This window comes from Sphaeramia orbicularis, chromosome 5 (assembly GCF_902148855.1).
Source record: "Sphaeramia orbicularis chromosome 5, fSphaOr1.1, whole genome shotgun sequence".
Lineage (NCBI taxonomy): Eukaryota > Metazoa > Chordata > Actinopteri > Kurtiformes > Apogonidae > Sphaeramia > Sphaeramia orbicularis.
In genome coordinates this window covers 55901534-55921377 of record NC_043961.1, presented here as the reverse complement: position 1 = coordinate 55921377, position 19844 = coordinate 55901534, and the positions used below count along the sequence as shown (strand labels likewise).

Here is a 19844-nt window from a genome sequence, read left to right as displayed (position 1 = left end):
GCTCCACTCCTTTAATTGACATTTCACCTTTGAATAACGAGCTCTGGGAGGTAGTGACAAGCAAAACATTCATCTACATACTGTTGACCATCCTAAACTGAGCAAAGTCATTTCAGGAGCAAGTAATCAGTTTCTTGCCAAGCACGTAACATCATGAACAGTGGTTAAGCCAGACAGAGTATATATCGACAGAGTACCATGAGCTTTTACTCTCCGTCTCTTTCTGTCTCATTAGTTCACTATCTCCTTTAAAACAAGTTGTTTGCCTTTGAGCACAGACAAGACATGCCTTTTTGGTTTCAGCCAAAGTCCTCTATATCTTCATGACTTTGCAACAGTGAAAAAAAGCTTAAACAAGGGGAGAAGAAAATCAAAACAACCTCATTAATAACTGTGACTAATGTATTCCAGACGGTCCCTTAAACCTGTTACTTCACAGAGAGGGGATGCTGTACTGAGAGGCGAGACTGCGGTGGTCCTGGTGTGTGTCAAGACAGTGCCATACAGAGTCGTTTGGCGGGGTGGAACGAAAACACCCTGCACATGAAAATGCACTGATCTTTCCCCCACCTAAACACTACAGAGACCACACAGCCTTGAGATGACCACAATAAACCAGAACACTGATCTCAGCACGAAGTGAGCATTTCCCAGGCATCAGTACGGAGCAGGCCCATCCAGGCTTTGTAGTAAACACTAGAGGGTGGTTAATGTCCGGCCCCCAGAAGATGTATACGTGATTTGCTTTGGGGGTTTTTTAAACAGTGTCTTATAATTTCAGTGTGGTCTCTCAACTTAACTCACAGACTTTCTACACTTATCTAACATAGTGTGTACCACAGAAAATATAACACTCTCTGGGAGAAGGAACTCAAATCCTGACCTACCTCATATCTCATCTTTTTCATGTCAACACTTAAAAACTAATACTAAGGAGGAATGGGTTTTCAGAAGCATAATAAATCAGGTCTTGGTTCAGTTCCTGTATGAGTTGAATAAAAACACTGAAAGGTTTTTTGTTACGATTGCAGAACATTTAACAAATAATGGAGGCATTGATAAGATAATGTAACTATCGCCTCTGACTCCTTCTAGAAATTATCGTTTTGGGGTTTTTTTTGCTAGTGACCACCGTAAATGCACAGAATTGGCCTAATTTTACACAAACAATGAATGAATGATGAATATATTTATTATTTATTTTGGTTTGTACATCAATCATTGCACTTAGTCCAATAATTATAATAAACATAAAAACCAAAAAAGGAATAGGCTAGAACACAGGTGTCAAACATGTGGCCCGGGGGCCAAATGTGGCCCCCCAAAGGGTTCAACCAGGTCCCTGGGATGAATTTGTGAAAAGCAAAAATTACACCAAAGATATTAACAATCAAGGATGTTAAAATCATTTCAGGTCATTTCAGTCTAAAGTGGATCAGACCAGTAAAATACTATCATAATAACTTATAAATAATGAAAACTGTAAATTTGTCTCTGTTTTAGTGTAAAAAAAGTTAATTTACACAAAAATGTTCACATTTACAGACTAGTCTTTCACAAAAAATGTGAATATCTGAAATGTCTTAAGAGAAGTATGTGGAATTTTAATAATAATCTCCCTGTTATTTAATGTTTTGTGTATTTGTCGATCCACTGTGATCTCTAAGTTGTGATTCACATGTATAAATGATAAACTAAGGCGTAATATTGTTAACATTGCACTTATTTTACTAAAGAATTTTCAGGTTGTTCATAGTTGTTCATGTTATGTTCAAGTACAGTTCGTTGATGTAAACATTTTCATTACGGAATTTACTTTTTTTCACTCAAAAGTTCTTATCCTATTATTTATATTATTTTGCTGGTCCAGCCCACTTTATATCATATTAGGCTGTATGTGGCCCCTGAACTAAAATGAGTTTGACACCCCTGGGTTAGAAGCAAGAGCTTATTTTTTGGCCTATTCTTTTCACCTGATACACTTCTTACATTAAATTAAATGTGTACAGCATCGACCATTCACACCATAAATAAAAATCAACAACAACAAAAACATATCTACCATCTCAATTCAATATTCCTAAACAATTTTAAATTCAAGGCATTTTTTTTTTACTTTGCCAAAGGAGTGAACAACTTAAAAGCGTCACCGGGTCCATTCCATACTTTCACACCCACAACTCTAGTGCATCTAGACTTCACATTTGTCCTCACTGTAATGTAGGTTGTAATGTGGTTAAGTACCACCCAGAACATGAGATCCATGATTACTTGGAATTGGCAGGTTAAACTGCAGTCTAATGAAAATAACTAAGCCGTAATGACTGTCTAATTTTCAAAGTTGATGGCAGCATAAACACATTATGATATCCCAGCACTGTACTTTAACTCATGCTGTGAGCTGCACAGGAAGCAATTGTTATTTTTCCACACGAGGCAAAACAGAGCAGTCTCCTTATTAGCTCGTTGTTTACAGTCTCACCTCCTCCTTCTCCATATAGGTTTAATATAAACACAGAATCCCTAAAGGCTTAACAATTTAAAATGTGGGGGGAAAAAAAGGAATAATCATAACATAAAAATCTAGAACTCAAGACCAGGAGTAGGAAGAAGCGGGGGATGGTGACACGGTGAGATTATTCTCATACTACACACATTCTATATGACTAGATAAGGATTAGCCCACTGGATTGTACAGTGCCTTTCATCTTCCAACACATAGCAAAAAAAACCTGTATCCTTTAGATGAACCCAATTCTTTACAAGACTTATAAGAATAAAAAAAGTGTGAACTGCACCTTTCAGCCAAAAGCTTGGGTATTCCACAGGAGATTTGAGCAGCTCATTATATTGAGTAATTTATTTGCTTAGCAGCTGCCCAAGGGGAAGTAAAAACTTTTAACATCCAGAAAATTCTGTAACAAGTCCATTTACAAAGCTGAGCTGTCCCCTGCAGCAAATGAAAACCATCCCCCTCAAACAGGCTTCAGCAATTAAACCAGGCCAAGATTGTTTTTCTGCCCAACATCAAGTATACTCATCCTGCACAATTAAAGTCCTTGTTGGGCACTAACCAAAACAAGTGTTTTATGCATATTCATTATCATAAAATGTACAACATTAAATCAGTGAAAAACAGGAAGAAAGAAATAACACTTCATAAGGATTTCAAAACAAACAAAATAATGCATGGAGCTGTACATGCGTTAAATGCTAAAAAATCTGAGAAAAAAAAACTAAAATATTATATATTTATTTAAGTAGTGATTTACTAAGATGAGGTTTTGTTTTTTCTATATGAGTGAAGCCTGTATTAGTTTTGTCAGTGTGTTTTTGTTAGGATTCTGTGTGCAGCGGGTTCCTCTTTTACCAACATTTATTAACATCTTGTAAAGTGAATGACATTTATTTCTACTGACCAAAATCTTTTTCACCTGTACTTAACTCACTAACACTGAGTAAGTCAACAAACAAATCCTGAGGTGGTGACTCTCACTACTAGGGGTGTAAGAAAATATCATTTCTGCAATATATCGCAATATTTCATTTCATAATACTGTATCGATATTTGAAAGTACTGTATTGATATTTTTAGGTATTTATTCAAATGTAGATATTGTGGGGGTTCATTTTTGTTTTTTTCTTTATTGTTTATTTTTTCTTTATTATTATTTAACACTCTTTTATTAAATAATGTTAGGTCCTTTGTTTGGGATTGCACAAAAATAATGTTCTGATGTTAGTTCTGAACTAATAGAATATGAACATTTGAACAGGATTTTAAACTGTAATGTTTGTAAAACATAATTTCAGTTTGAACACAGAAACATTTTGTGATATAGAATTAGATCGTGTTCTGATCAAATAGAAATGTGTTTTGTGTTTGTGCATATTTCTGGTGTAATTCAATTCTTCAAGGAAATAATCATTTAAAAAAAAAAAAAAAGAAACAAACAAAAAACTGCCTTTTTAACAGTATCATGATACACCGTTCTATATCGTATCGTGATCCTAGTACTGGGATTTGTATCGTATCGCCAGATTCTTGCCAATACACAGCCCTACTCACTACAGAGAAAGCTGAACTTTTCATTGATGAGGCTTTAGACAAGGCTGGGTTCAACTTCAAACTGCTCAGAAACCTCCTGAGAACAACACTGACAGAAATCACTGCTGTGCCAGTTCAACACTCAAGTTGACATTAACTAGGAGATTTCTAAACATTTCAGGATTAAATCCCCAAGACAAATAAACCTCAGTATAAACTGCTTGATTTGGTTGTTGATTTTGCTCATACTGTGCGGAGGATACCATCCCTTCATGTGACTAAACTGAGGTTAACAGAGACGTTGCCCTTGACTCCAACCATAGTATCTGTTTGTTGTTTTTTCTCATTTGGTCTCAGGAGCTGGAATTAGCTGTTAAGTGAATCCACACTTTTTTGTTTCCTTTTGAGAAGAGCAGGGTGTACTCAGAAATGTAGATCTTTTAAACACGTATTGACTTGAATATTTCAGTGTGTGGATGTGAAAAAAACAAAGAGTGGCCTTCGAAAAGAGCCTCCATCTGCTTAGATTGAAAACATAAAGGATATAACATTTTCCAGAATGTAAAACAGAAATTAAATCTTTAAAAATACAGTCTATCGTTAAAAGCACGGGAACAGCAATCACTTAGATGGTCTGTCCCACTGTCTTGTCTTATATCTATTCTGTCCCATTGTCTTGTCTTATGTCTGTTCTGTCTCGCTGTCTTGTCTTATGTCTGTTCTGTCCACTGTCTTGTCTTACGTCTGTGCTGTCTCGCTGTCTTGTCTTACGTCTGTGCTGTCTCGCTGTCTTGTCTTATGTCTGTTCTGTCCCATTGTCTTGTCTTACGTCTGTGCTGTCTCGCTGTCTTGTCTTATGTCTGTTCTGCCCCACTGTCTTGTCTTACGTCTGTGCTGTCTCGCTGTCTTGTCTTATGTCTGTTCTGCCCCACTGTCTTGTCTTATGTCTGTTCTGTCCCACTGTCTTACATCTGTTCTGTCCCACTGTCTTACGTCTGTTCTGTCCACTGTCTTGTCTTATGTCTGTTCTGTCCCACTGTCTTACGTCTGTTCTGTCCACTGTCTTGTCTTACGTCTGTTCTGTCCCACTGTCTTACGTCTGTTCTGTCCACTGTCTTGTCTTACGTCTGTTCTGTCCCACTGTCTTACGTCTGTTCTGTCCACTGTCTTGTCTTACGTCTGTTCTGTCCCACTGTCTTACGTCTGTTCTGTCCCACTGTCTTACGTCTGTTCTGTCCACTGTCTTGTCTTACGTCTGTTCTGTCCCACTGTCTTACATCTGCTCTGTCCACTGTCTTGTCTTACGTCTGTTCTGTCCACTGTCTTGTCTTACGTCTGTTCTGTCCCACTGTCTTACGTCTGTGCTGTCTCGCTGTCTTGTCTTACGTCTGTTCTGTCTCGCTGTCTTGTCTTATGTCTGTTCTGTCCCATTGTCTTGTCTTACGTCTGTGCTGTCTCGCTGTCTTGTCTTACGTCTGTTCTGCCCCACTGTCTTGTCTTATGTCTGTTCTGTCCCACTGTCTTACATCTGTTCTGTCCCACTGTCTTACGTCTGTTCTGTCCACTGTCTTGTCTTACGTCTGTTCTGTCCCACTGTCTTACGTCTGTTCTGTCCACTGTTCTGTCCCACTGTCTTACGTCTGTTCTGTCCACTGTCTTGTCTTACATCTGTTCTGTCCCACTGTCTTACGTCTGTTCTGTCCACTGTCTTGTCTTACGTCTGTTCTGTCCCACTGTCTTACGTCTGTTCTGTCCACTGTCTTGTCTTACGTCTGTTCTGTCCCACTGTCTTACGTCTGTTCTGTCCACTGTCTTGTCTTACGTCTGTTCTGTCCACTGTCTTGTCTTACGTCTGTTCTGTCCACTGTCTTGTCTTACGTCTGTTCTGTCCCACTGTCTTACGTCTGTTCTGTACACTGTCTTACGTCTGTTCTGTCCACTGTCTTGTCTTACGTCTGTTCTGTCCACTGTCTTGTCTTACGTCTGTTCTGTCCACTGTCTTGTCTTACGTCTGTTCTGTCCCACTGTCTTGTGTCAATCTGTCCCTTTATTACGTCCTGTCCCTGTACACTTTTGTCTATATGAGCCCTCCCTCTATGTATATGTACACTAACAAAGAAAGGATGACAATATGAGTGTAAAAGTTGAGATTATTACTTGTTAAGCACAAGCTGTAATTAAAAATACAGTTGTCCTCGGAAGCAAGGTTATAATAGTTTTGGATTTTTCATTATAGATTAGTTTTATTTAGTTCTGACTTATTTTGTCTCTAATTCAGTTAGTTTTAATTAGTTTTTAGAGCAGGTTTGCTAGTTTTTAATTGGTTTTCATTATTTTCTAAATGCTTAGTTTTAGTTTAGTTTTAGTTTCTTTATATCTTTTATCTTCTTCACAGTCAAATTCAAATAAATCCCAGACAGGACTCTGCTGCTTTCTTCCAACTTTAGTCTCCATGTTTCCAGGTAGAGTGGGGACGAAAAGACGGCTCTAAACAACAAGTGATGAGAAGTGATGGACTGTTTAATATCATATAGTGCCAGCAGCTAAAATTTCTTGAGGGAAATAAATCGATTTCATATCAATCAGACACTGACAAAGACGAAAACGAAGGTAATTTTATCCATAATTTTTGTATGTTTTAGCTAGTTTTGTAAGCACACCATACAGTTTCAGTTAGTTATTGTTTTTTTTTCTTTTAATTATAGTTTTTATTTATTTCAGTTAACGAAAATGTTTTTACAATTCTAGTTTTCGTCATTTTGTTAGTTTTCGTTAACGATAATAACCTTGCTCCAAAGAGGGGGGGCAGAGGTGCTTTAAAAAAAATGTAAAATATGGGAACTAAAATCAGGGGCCTTTTACTGCTCCGTCTTCTCCGTCCAAACCAAAAGACTAAATACAATATTTATATTGAAAAGCGAAGCCACTATTCCAAACGCCTTTGTTGAGCCAAGGCGTAGAGCAGTCCTGTCTGACTGAATCTTATCAGAGATCAGTAAATAGAGCTGTCCCATGTGTATTTATTTTTTTATTCTACGTGCCTAAAAACACCTGTGGTTCTTGTTTCCTGTCAGACCACTTCAAATATGATATGCTGAGAGGTAATTATACAGTTTTTGCACAGTAATGCTGAAGTCTATAAAGCACTGCAGCTTTAAGTCAAAGCATCAGAATCTCAAACTACTGTCGTTGGTGGTGGGTTTATGACATATTCATGGATATTCTTCTTCCGTACTGCAAAGTCTTCCATTTAGACAGCTGTAGATGTGATCTCCTGTGTTTATTATTCCAGGATGTTGATGCGTGGTAAGGTAAACAATACTGATAAGAAGAGAAAAACAGAAATAAGATCCTCACAGTCCTAGTAATATTTCTCTTCCTCACTGCTTTTGTTTTGATCTGTCTCCCTCCTCCCATCTATCAGCCTCACCCATGCAGTTGTTTAATCTTTCATCAACTGAATTTTAACAGATGAGAGATCCTTGTTGGTGGATGATGTTACTTATTTTAGAATCCATTATACTTCTAGAGTGTCTTCTCTTTAAGTGTAGGGAAAAATACTGGTTTTTGAAGTCAAAGTGAGGGCAGTTGTTAGTTAGTTACATAAGTTTCTGTCATGAAAGTTCTTCTCACAGGAACTGACTGTCAAATAACTCAAGTGAAGTGAATTTTTTGGGGTTTTTTTGGTCATTTCTTGCACATACACAGTTAAGGACACAAAACAACACACCTTTATTTACTGCAAAGAGTATCGTATAAAGAGAATTTCCTCTGCGAGATTGTATGACTCCTGTTTGAAACAGAATACAGACTCCACCCTTTCAGTTTTTTAGTCAATGACCAAGTGTTAACTGTTTGTGAACATGTGCTCATCTCCTGGTTACAACAGGAGCAAAATACACGTGGCACATGCCACCAATGGCAGGAATGGATAAGCTTTCTCTCAGCTTTCACTTTTAGAATAGCTGCAATGTAGGTCAATGGCATACAACACAAGACACCACAATTTTCTTTCAGTGTTGACCGAGTTCTAATACATCATTGGAAAACAAGGTCACTGATACTCGAGAGGGATTCCTGTCTTTATCAGTGAGCCCAATTGTTTCTCATCTTTTATCCAGACACATGCTTGATCCATCAGTCTCCATTAGCTGAGAAAGACTTCAATCCTCTAACAGGACACGAGTTGAGGACATCTGAGTGAGAGCACATGGGGATATTTTGACAAAGCCCTGGCCTTGTCCCTGATGAGAAAAAAGAGGCGCATATGGAAGCCCCTCTATATACTGTGCAGCTCTCATTTCCTTACTGTCAGGGCAGCTGGTTCACGGCAAATTTATCAGAAGCAAAATTTTAAGGTCTCAGGGTTGTCACCCATCTCTGCTCTCCCAGCAGAAAACAATCTGTTGTTATCAGGCTGTAAAGCAGGATTATAAGAGGTAAAACTGTCTGAATTTGAGAGTCAAAAGATGGTGTGGGATAATGAGGAGTGTGACAGGGGTCTGAACTTTGCTTGGGACATATGGAACAGAATCCACCATGTGCAAAAACATGTGGAAAACATTTTCAGGCTTAGCAGGCCATGATCTTTGAGTTCAGGGAGATTCACAGAGATCACAGGTCACGTTATCACATCTGCATATGATGATTATACTGTGAAAAAGAGAGTGAGAAAGTCTAGCTATACAACATTCTTACCTGTGATTAAATATAGACAGCGGCTAAAATTTACTTAGGGGGTCAAATGAGTGACCATTTTTGTCAAAAAAAAAAAAAAGCTGTAAGAAATGCATAGAACTGTGTTGAAATAACACTAATACATTTGTGCAAAAACTATTGATATTATTTGTCAGTGGAAGCTATATTTTCAGAAATATTGGATTTTGAATATCACGTGTATGTGAAAACTTTTGCTGGTGGACGGATGTGACATTACCCATGATGATCTGGTCAGTACCAGTACTTTATTAGTGATAAACTTACATACTTACTATTACTAATTCTCCTCTTATTCATAAATGTTAGTATTGTGGATCTAAAACAATAACAGTTGACACAAAAACACAAAATGTGGCAGTGGACGGATGTGACATGGTTGTTACGGATCCCATCATACTGATGCTCAGCAGCCATGTCACCGTTTCCACAAATGATCCCTGTGAAAAAACTAGGATCATAAGTATTTATTGTATAGTTTATCATCATACTAAAGAGTAAATAACAATATAGAATTGTGATTTCTTTATAAAAATGCTTATTATTAGAAAACTGTTGATTTAACAAGTAACGTGTGACATTCTTAATGTATGTATTGGCGTAACATAAGCAGGATGGATCAGCACCATACTCCATATTGCAACCTGTAAAAATAAAACATGTGATATGTTGTATATAATCTGGTAAGAAAAATTGGGGAATCTAAAAGAATAGAATATTTGTTTTTCAGGTAAATTCAGTTAAAATATAACTTGGCAATTTGTGACATGAAAATATAACATTAATTGTGATGAAATTGGACATTTTTGACCTGAAAACATAGTTCATATGACCATCAACATGTTGCAACAGAACTGAAATCCTGTAAGTTTTTATAACTGGTATTTAACAACACAAAGTTCCTTTGGGGATTCACTTATATTGATTTCTTATGCGCAAAGACATAAATAAGACCTCTAAGCAAATTTTAGCCGACAGAAGTCTATATAGGAATGTTATTGTGGGCACAATGAGTGTGTTTTATTTCGATTTCTCTTATGTCTTTCACTGAACTTCTTGCTCTGATGAGACCCTCCCCTTGCTGCCCAAACCCCTTTCCGTTTTTTGTCCCTCTTTGCAGCTGTCTGGATGTGTGCACAGCTCAGAAGAGAGAGCTAAAGGAAGACTGGCAGACAGAAAAAAAGCACCTGGCCACACTGAAAACCCATCACAGTAGGGAAGACGGAATAAAGGCTGCCGAATGTTCCCTGGGGCCTCTGCGGACCAAATAACATGCCTTAGAGCTTGCCTTTCCCCTCCTGCTGTTACAACATCCTACCAAAGAGGCTACTTTTATCAAACACACATCATAGAGCCTTTATTGGGTCTAAGTGAAAAGATCAGTATGAAAATTAGATGTTGTTGCCCATGATGCACAAGTCATGCGGTCTATGTTGCCATTTAAAAGGCAAGTGTTGTGGTAAACATCTGTTCAGACAATAATTTGTATTCTTTATGCTCAGATAAGTGCTCATAACAGCTGCAGAAGCAACTATTAATCTAAGAGAATAAGTGTAGCTTTTACTTTAACATAATGTCGTGTGGATGCCTATTATGGAGACGTAATGTTGACATTTTCCCCCTGTCTTTTACGCTTTCTAACTTTCTTCCTCTCTTCTGCCCCCCTTCCACCACTGCAGCCCAGTGCAAACCTTCCTTCATCTTTGTTTGCACAATGCACAATACGCCTAGAGGGGGTGTGTTGGTTTTGTTTTGCTTTGTGCCTTGTTCCAGCACAGAGGACAGACATCCAGTCATCAGCATGGCTGTTCCCCACGTGTGCTGTTAGTCAATTAGAGCTGCCATTAAAGACAGAGGCACCCAGGGAAATAAAGGCGGTGGCGTGGATTTGTCTGTGCTACGCTGATTTCCACCCCTAAACCCTCTCTAGACGAAGAGACTGCAATAATTGGGATTCTGACAATGGGTTAGGGGGACTCATTTCCTGCCTTCGTCTCCTCCCCTCTTCCTTTCCTTGCAATCATGTCTATCCAATCTAGTCTGCACAGCACCTACCTTTGGACACGATCCCCCAAACTCTCTTTATCTACAACCACATTTAGCTGAAGAATTACTGGAGCCATTCCTCCTTAATCTAATTGCTTTGGGTGCAACTGCACAAACCTCGCTTCTAAGCAGTTACTACTGAAGACCTCAGCTAGCGATTGATATATAAAGAGGCACTTGTGTTGTTCTAAATTCTCCACAGTTTGACCTAAAAATGCTTATCTTACATTTGCTGTGGGGTGTGTAGTGAGCCTGTCAAGTAAATATGCTATGCTGTATTTTCACAGGCATTTGTGTAAAACAAAAGTATTTGTTTAATTTACATTTTCAAAGCTTTATTACGTGAAGTTTATGCATTAAAATATCTAAACATGATGAAGGTTCTATTATACATTTTGGCGACATGTAAAGCCACACCACATAAAGTTTAAATAGAACAACAATGTAATTTTATTCACAGGTTCACTTCAGTCTGTCCCCTCATATCTCGTTTGCTAATGCAATTAGGGTTGGGCAATAAAACGATAACAATATATATTGTAAAATAACTTTTCCTCAATGGAAATATGAGACATGTATGATACAATTCATTTGTTCATGTTTTCACAGACATAAGAACAGCCAATCATAATTAAGTAGCGCTGCACCGAACCAATCCGCTACAGCCACATCAAGTAAGGTTGATGCACACAGCACAGGCGTAAGAACCAACCAGCACATATGCTAATGTTTGGGCTACAGCAGGAGGTAATGAGTGTTCCCTTGGGAGAAAATTTGACCGAGAACTCGGGCGACCAGGTTACTGAAAAGTAGGGTGGGGCATAGAAGCTGGGAGTTGAACATTCAAAGTGTGTTAAGTTTCATTTTCAGTTTACGCCAGTTACAGTAGTTACAGCAGTTATGGAACGCACCCCCACATATATACCCCTGGTATTCTTTTGTGATTCGTGTTTTGTTTGTGTTCTCTTTTAAAAACTTGAACGCTTTTGCTGGTCAGACTTTTAATTTAGTTTTAAATATATATACCTGTTTTATTTATCTGAAACAGTTGTATAATGTTATTCAGCACATCTGTCATGTTCAACCTCTGACAGAAAATAAATCATATTTAAATCAAAAATAACCTTCTGATGTCTTCACAACTAATTTATGAGAAACAGAAAATTTAACCTGGACAAAAACTGTGATTTTATTTATATCGTGATACATATCGATATAGACTGATATGAAAGAAATTATAATGATGTGATATTTTCCCATATCACCTAGCCCTAAATGTAATCATAAACATTTAAAGGTATTTTATTTTATTATAATGAAACAGCATAAAATGAACATATATCGGTGATTGAGAGATTGCTAGAGGCAGAGGCATGTGCATTTAATTTTTTGCTCTTTATAAAGGATTTGATATTAAAAAAACAAATAAAAAAAATCCCCTCCCTCTAAGAAATTTGTTCTCTCATGCAACACTGTTGTGTAATTGGGTTTGTCCTTAAATTCATTCACAACATGGTGTACATAACATGAGAGGTAGTGTGTATGTGCAAAACATTTAGCAGTTGCACCACGGTATTCGCTGCCACGCTGTGATGTTGTACTTCTTCCCACAAATCTGGGACACAGGGCCACACAAAGTACACTGTTTGTTTTATGATGTTTTTTTTTCCTCTGTAAACACAGCAAACAAAAAATACTCATAACAAGGCAGGACAAGTGACAAGGCTCAATCAACATTTTTACTGCTCTATAACATGAGCCACACTCCCACAGACAAGACCCTTGAACTTACAATAACATGGGGTGAGATGATCAGATTACGGCAAAAACACACATGGGCATTGTTAAGACAGTCTGCATTTCCATCCATGACCATGGCTCGCATTGTGCCCCGACTGCAGAGAATGGCTTTCATTCTGGAGCGAAACACAAGGGCAAACGGGACCTCATGTGTCTCTGTGGTGCACGTCTCCTTAAGGATCTGAGAGGAAATAAGATCTTTCTTTTCAGGGCCATCTCTGGTGAAAGACAGTGGTGCGGTTCCTTCACTCCCAGCACTGCTTAGAGGAAACTTAATCTCACTTGTAAGACAATCACAGAGTAACAAAAAAAAGTCCTCTACAATTTGATGTAAGCACCCCTTTTCACTGTCAATATTTTGACAGATTTCATGACAGCATAATTATTTGCTGGGATCCCTGCCAAGGATTTAATTGTTACATGCGTAATTGCACGTTTAGTTGCAGAGATCTTGGAACAAAGCATCGGTTGCATTATTAATATTACAGTACAAATACTGTCTTTCATCTTGGTTGCTTTATACTGTCTCTGTGGCTGCATAATCCAGCTATGAAAGAGGATATCTTACAAACCCTCAAAGGGCACCTCTCACAAATCAATTCATTATTACCCTAGAATATCGGCAGGCAGAAGCGCATCTTTCATAGATCATTTCATTATCCGACTTCTGGCAGTTGAAAGACAGTGACTGACCACAGCCTAAAGCCCTGATATCAGCTTTCAGTATTTAGGAAGATGACTAGAGTACAGACTAACTGGTGGCAGTCATTTTTCAAAGTAGGGCTTCTAAACAATAGTGGAAACATAGACAAAACAGCATTTTTTAACCTCAATATTTAAATTTTCTTTCTTGATACTGCCCACACTTTGTGAAGGTACTCATAACTATTGTATGGAGACATAAAAATGCCTCTACTTCCATGAGTGTGTGCAGCATTTTTGCTGTTTTCCATAGCTGCACTCGCAGATAATGCATTCTTCTCATAAAGTTTTAATATTCACTCACATGTCACATGATCACGGAACACAGAGTGACAGTGAGTAGAGTCAAAACCGTCTGGTGCATGCACATAAAGTATGTGTTTCTGTCAGGATTGCCGTTGTATGCGTATCAGCCCTGCTTAAATCCATGACTCTCACCACTGCAGTGGAGGGAATGAAGAGAAGAGCACATGGTCAGTGAAGCTTGTGGATCTTGGGTAACAAAGCAGTGTGCAGTGTGAGGAAAAATAAACAGGGGGATGGGCAGGACGGTAAGGTGAAATGCTACACGGTCTTAAGGATCTGTTCATGAAATCTCGTTTCTAGCACTGAGACGATGTGAAATGAATTAACATGCTTTCTCTGCTAAAAGAACAGCATTTAAGTGTATAATCCTGTTCAGAACCAAAAAAGACCGTGACTGAGGACACCCATGAGATCTTTCAATCCATGACACGCAATGAGCTGCATGTAGGTCAAAAAACAAGTATGTCTACCGATTTAAAGTAGCTTGTTACAGCAGAGCAAGTATCTTCACGTGCCTCTTATTGGTGTTGTATCCCTTAAGGAGAAACTGGTGCCTGTCCTCATTAGTAGTCATTGAATAGGCCTGGCAGTGTTTGTGAGGCAGCACCCATCACATTCTCCCTCCCAGCACACAGACACTAGGGGATGTGTTGTAATTACAGGCATATGAGAGGCAGTAACACACCGATCTTAAACGCAGGTGGGAGGTTTGTTGTGCTGGGCTGCATCAGCGGGGGCTCCATTCTGCAGGGTACATGTTGTCGTGCTGTTTCAAGTGATCAAGATCTCTAAGCACGTTGACCAAATGCCACCTGCCAGAGTGCTGGGAGGGCCAGCGCAGGTAAATGTTTGTTACATTGACGTTTTCAAAAGCCAAATCGATTTGCCTGCAAGAGACTCAAATTGATAGGAAAATTAAGGCAATTTTGAAAAATATCCTCTTTGTCCACATGGATGAAAGATGGCATTTTGCCTTCAAAGATTAGCAGTGAAATTTTCCAGATTCAAAATTGCTGTCATCTTTTCTTGGAGTCTCTGGTGAGAATTAGATTTCTTAAATATGCACTGAGGCACAATTCTGTAAGAAGAGCATACCTCATACTGTAGCCTACAAATGAAACTGTGACAGATAGTAATTGCTTTCACATTTTATATATATTTTGTCTGATCAAATAAATAAATATCAAACATATTGTTACATTTTTATTCACACATTTTCTGATAAAACTGAGCATTTTCCAAAAATCTGAAAAGCCATCTAACCAAGATGCCACTCATCCCAGCAGTAAAGTAATGTAGATTGTGTCAGGCATAATTTACTTCAACGAATAGTGCCAGTTGTGAGTCATAATGCATTTGTGTTTTTATCTTACTTGCATCAGTTTATGCCACAATGTTTATGGAAGTGATTTAATTTTATAGATCTACAATACAAAGATAACCTAATCTTTCATATGGGGGTATTAACTGCAGATGCACTACAATTTAAAGTATTCGTGAAAGTGAGATAGAGTATTTCTTTTCTCTGTCAAGCTGAGATTTCTGACCAAACACCTGCAATGAGGCACACCCATTCTTTCATGGCAGCCTTAAAGAACTGAACATTCAGATTTATAAGTTCCAATAACAGCAATATATTCTGAGATCAAGCCCTAACAAAAATTATCATGTGAATAGCTATATTCAGCAATACATTCCTGTTCTGTCAACAGGAAAGGATGATATTTAAATGCAAATATGGTGACAGCTATGGTGGATAATCTATGCAAAAAAAAAAAAAAAAAAAGGATTTACGTCAGCCTTTTCATATATGACCATGTATCACTATCTTATACCATCACCTAGGTGGGGTTGAATAGATCCCTTGAAAGCGTGAGAGTGTGGGGTTATGTGGTTAGTGTGCTTTAGTGTTTGGATTAATCTCATATGGTGGCACAGAGGAGTGATTCATTAAGCTTAACAGCTTTGATATAAACATAAAATAAAGAAACCCACCTCGACAAACAGTTCCATTTTCCACAGCCTCGTTCCCAGCTTTGCACATGCAGCGTCCAATGGGAACCATCCATTCTCCATCTCCATTGCAGTACAGCTTAATGGGCACATCCACCTCCTCGGCATTAGGGATGCAAACACCCCTTGCTGCCACCAGGGATGTGCTCTCTGCTCCTGACAGTGTCTCCTGGAACAGTGCTCCATTAGTTATGATGCGAGGGCACTTCCGGTAGAAGACGCGAACAGCTATGAGAGACATGCAGCCACCGTAATCCTGGAAGGCCAAATAGAAACCATTTCGTGACACAGGGCCGAAACTCCGAACCTCAGTGTTGATCTTCATCACTCTACCCCCGAGGTCCACTTGGGAGAAGCTCTCATCTGCAGCAATTGTGTCGACCTTGATCCAGGGGTTCTCCATCCACGGTGGGGAGGTCCTGGTGGCTGTGTCGGCATCCGACTCATAGTAATACAGATTAAAAGTCTCTTTGCAGGAGCCCGGTACATTGGGGATACTACTGCAGTCCCTCACTGAGAACTTCATTTCTACATGGATCCGCTGTGCACCGCGTCGGCGGATGTACTTTGTCCGTACCCAGTTGTTCTGATTGTTGTCAAAAACATTGCAGACCTGGTAAGTCCTGATGGTGTTCATGTTTTCATCATAACCGCTCACCTCCTCCCACTGTTGGTCAAAGACAGAAAGAAAGAGTGATTATGTTCTTTCAGGTTTTCACATGACATAACATAGATTCTCAGAACACGGAACAGAATTTTAGAAAATCCTTAAAAACAGTCATTGGTAACAAGATACAAAAGGTTTCACAGACTACAGTTGCGGAAAAAATGATTAAACAATCAAAAGTCATCAAAAACAATGGTTATGCAATCAAATACTAATTCCTGTGTGCATCATGTGACTAAAACAGACAGAAAAGAAAACATGGAATGCCTAAGCGTACTGCCATAGATATTGATGTAAGAACTGAAGTGATTTTGATGATTATCAAGAAAACATGAAAAATGGATAGATGTCAGCTCTTAAATTAAACTATTATGAACTATTTTTGTTGTTATTATTATATCTGTCCAAACAAATGTACCTTTAATTGTAACACGCATTAAAATGAACAAGAAATTGAAGAAAACAAGGGTGGTCTAATATTTTTTTCCACAACTGTATTTCTACAATAACAAGCACAGATTATGATTGTTTGATCACTTGGAGTAATTTGGATCTCAGACATTTAAATTTAACTGATTACATGAAGGAAAGGGTTAAGATAATATAATAGTACCTGAATAACTGAATTATTCTTACTCTGGACCTCATTCTTTTTAGTCACAATTTGCATAAGCTTATTTCATTTACATGAAAACAATATTCTTAATTTCATGTCAACATGCAGCCATGTGATCTAGAGTTTGGTGTTTACAGTGTTTAAATATGTAACTTGCAGTGTCTTTTTAATCGATGAGAATAGCTTCTCAGTAATTGCTGAATGACTTTATTTTTCAGACACAGAATGAACTGGTGTCATCTGCTATATTTGCACTTTGTACTTGCACAAGAAAGCCAACAAGCATTAAAGAGTTTTTATACAAGACAACATTTTAACTACAGCATTGATCGGTTTGCCGCTATCTATCTATAAAAAAATTAGATGTTAAAAAAAAGTATAGTTGCAGTATTGAAGATAAATAAACTGTGTACTGGCCAAAATGTTTTGAAGAACAACCTTTACACATGTAATCCTTTACGGGAAACTGGAGATGTGGTATTTCATCACTTACACAGAGCAGAGATACTTTGACTTATGTCATCGTATGCCCAGCTTCTATTGTGCCTTCACAGTGCACATTGACAAGGAAGATTCTCCACAGACAAAGTAAAACCGTAAAACAGACATATTATATACAGGCTATAAATGATCAAGGAGCCACTTCCCCTTGTATGGTTCCTAAATGTGCATTTCCACTTAAAGATTACACACCTATTTAAATATTCTTGCAGAGTACACTTACTCCAGACTGTTAGCTTGGCCCTTGGCTATGGATCAAACCATACACTCTATTATACACCATGCGTGCTAACCAACAAGCGGGTCATGACCTTGACCTCAGCATTTCAGACAAGAAAGAGACTCTGTTCTCAACCCCCATGAGCCTGTTTGAATCAGCTGCAACCTCTACTACCTCCCGCCCCCAGACAACCCCCCAATTCACTCTTCACTACACAGCTGATGTAATTTCTCAAATTAGTGCTCGCTTAGTTGGGATTTTGACAGTTTTTGACGGGCTGGGAGAAGAAAGTCACCCTTCGTGTTACAGAGCAGTGTTCTATCAAACACTCTCCGACTAATTACAACAGCTTTAGTTCTTAATTCCCATGTCCTAATTAAGCACCGCTAGCGCAATGCTTGGCTTGACCTAAACTTCAACCATCTCTAGAGCCAATGCAAACAGAAAACACTCATGTGTAGCCAAAAGGATGCAAGTGAAGTGAAAGCTTAGGGCCCATGTTCGTCTAAATCTATGTATGAAAATGCTGCCTTCGAGCTCTTTGAGCTTAATTTAGCAGAAATAGTATTTGAGTGATAATGCGGTCCATATTGATTTAAATAATCAAATGCAAAAAATGAAACTCTTATTGATTTGTAACTTGCATTACAATGTGACCTGAATGGAATTTATATTGAGCTATAATGCACAAAAAGTACAAAGCAATGCTGATTTTATTGTTAAATCAAAGTAATAACATTTTATTACCAAATTAAATTAGATATAGAAACTGTTGCATCACATAAAAGACATGGAGTATTGTCAGTTTTAAGTTTTTCATGAGATAACTTATGCCTCTTTGACTGCATGCAACAGCTTTCTGGTAATATGGATGAATGTACATAATGTCTGTCTTTTGGTGTGTAATGGCCAACATCATCATCCCAGGTCAGGAGCAGCCATTGACCTTCCCACTTGTTGAGAAGCAGTGGGGTGGCTGTCGGCCAATTAAATAAGAGTAGACAGTCCGCTTCTGCTCAGCACAGAGCACTGGACAATTGCAGTTTAATAAAATGAATGCAGAGACAGGTGGGGGTTGCTGCTAATGAGGGATACAGACAGGGGACACTGCAAGGGAAAGTGTCAGTGGTGCTGTGGGGGAAGGGTTGGGCCCAGCTAAAAAAGACCCCAAACAAAATGCGTTTTGATGGAGGGCCCCTTTTTGTCCTGTCATGGCCTCTTTGCCCTGCTTTCATCACAGCCAGTGGAGGGAAGCAAATGGAGCATAATAAGAGCCTAACGATCAAGCTCAGAGTGTGAAATTAGAAGAAACGTCTTCATTTTCACAGCTTTTTCCCCCAACTCTCGACAGAGAGTGTTGTAAAAAGGTGGTCATGTGTTTTAAGTGGAGAAGGTGGAGGTGGTGGATGTCAAGATGGATTAGTTCAAGGGGAAGAGGTGCCCTTAGATGATGATGGAAATAAAAACTGCAGCTTATTCTACCAAGATCCTGTTACATTCAGCAAAATGTTGTTTTTTCCCCAGTCATCTGGTTGAGTGTATTCAACAGATCATTAGTACATACCAAAACAAACGAAGCATAAGAATAATATTTAAGATCTGAATTATGAAAATATTTCCTTAATACCCAAAGGCACAACAAGTGTTATCATGGCTCATTTGTGTCGGTGAAGTATTCAGTGAAACGTTGGAGGTAGAGTATGTTAAATTAAATACAAGGCTATTTCAAGGTAAAGAGGGAAAGTATTTTATCATGGTACACTGGATATGTTTCCTTCCTCTGAGAAAAACCACACACATAGACATACTCTTATGATGAAAAACCAATCTTGTGAAACACAATGCATGAGTGGCTCCAAACAAAAACTCAGTGTTTTATGTTTTAATTGCTCTCGTTGGGTTCCTGGGACGAATAATTCTGTTGAGTACAGCGTTGGCAAATACTCCTCAGTGTATGGGTCAGTTTAAAAAGGGTGTAATGCATCATTATTTACAGCAAACTAAAACAAGTTTTCTGAATCACCTGCATGTGATATTTAATGCCCTGAAGTCAATTTCAAACTGTCGTGAAACATCTGCACAACGTCCTCTTACATTAGCAAAACATGACACAGAACAGCACTACATAAAAAACAAAATGTTCTCACAACAGATCACATTCTTTACATTACCTAATAATACTACCTAGAACAATGGTTTACAGTGTATT

The 19844-nt window shown here is 38.4% G+C and overlaps 1 protein-coding gene across 4 annotated transcripts in view; it reads right to left on the bottom strand.

Moving 5' to 3' along the window:
• ephb2b (eph receptor B2b) overlaps window positions 1-19844 on the bottom strand; it is a 169033-nt gene that overhangs the window by 88910 nt on the left and 60279 nt on the right. For all 4 annotated transcript variants that reach the window (XM_030134197.1, XM_030134199.1, XM_030134200.1 and 1 more), the window contains exon 3: window positions 15614-16298. In XM_030134197.1, the coding sequence (XP_029990057.1) occupies window positions 15614-16298 (685 nt within the window). The remainder of the gene's footprint in view (window positions 1-15613; window positions 16299-19844) is intronic.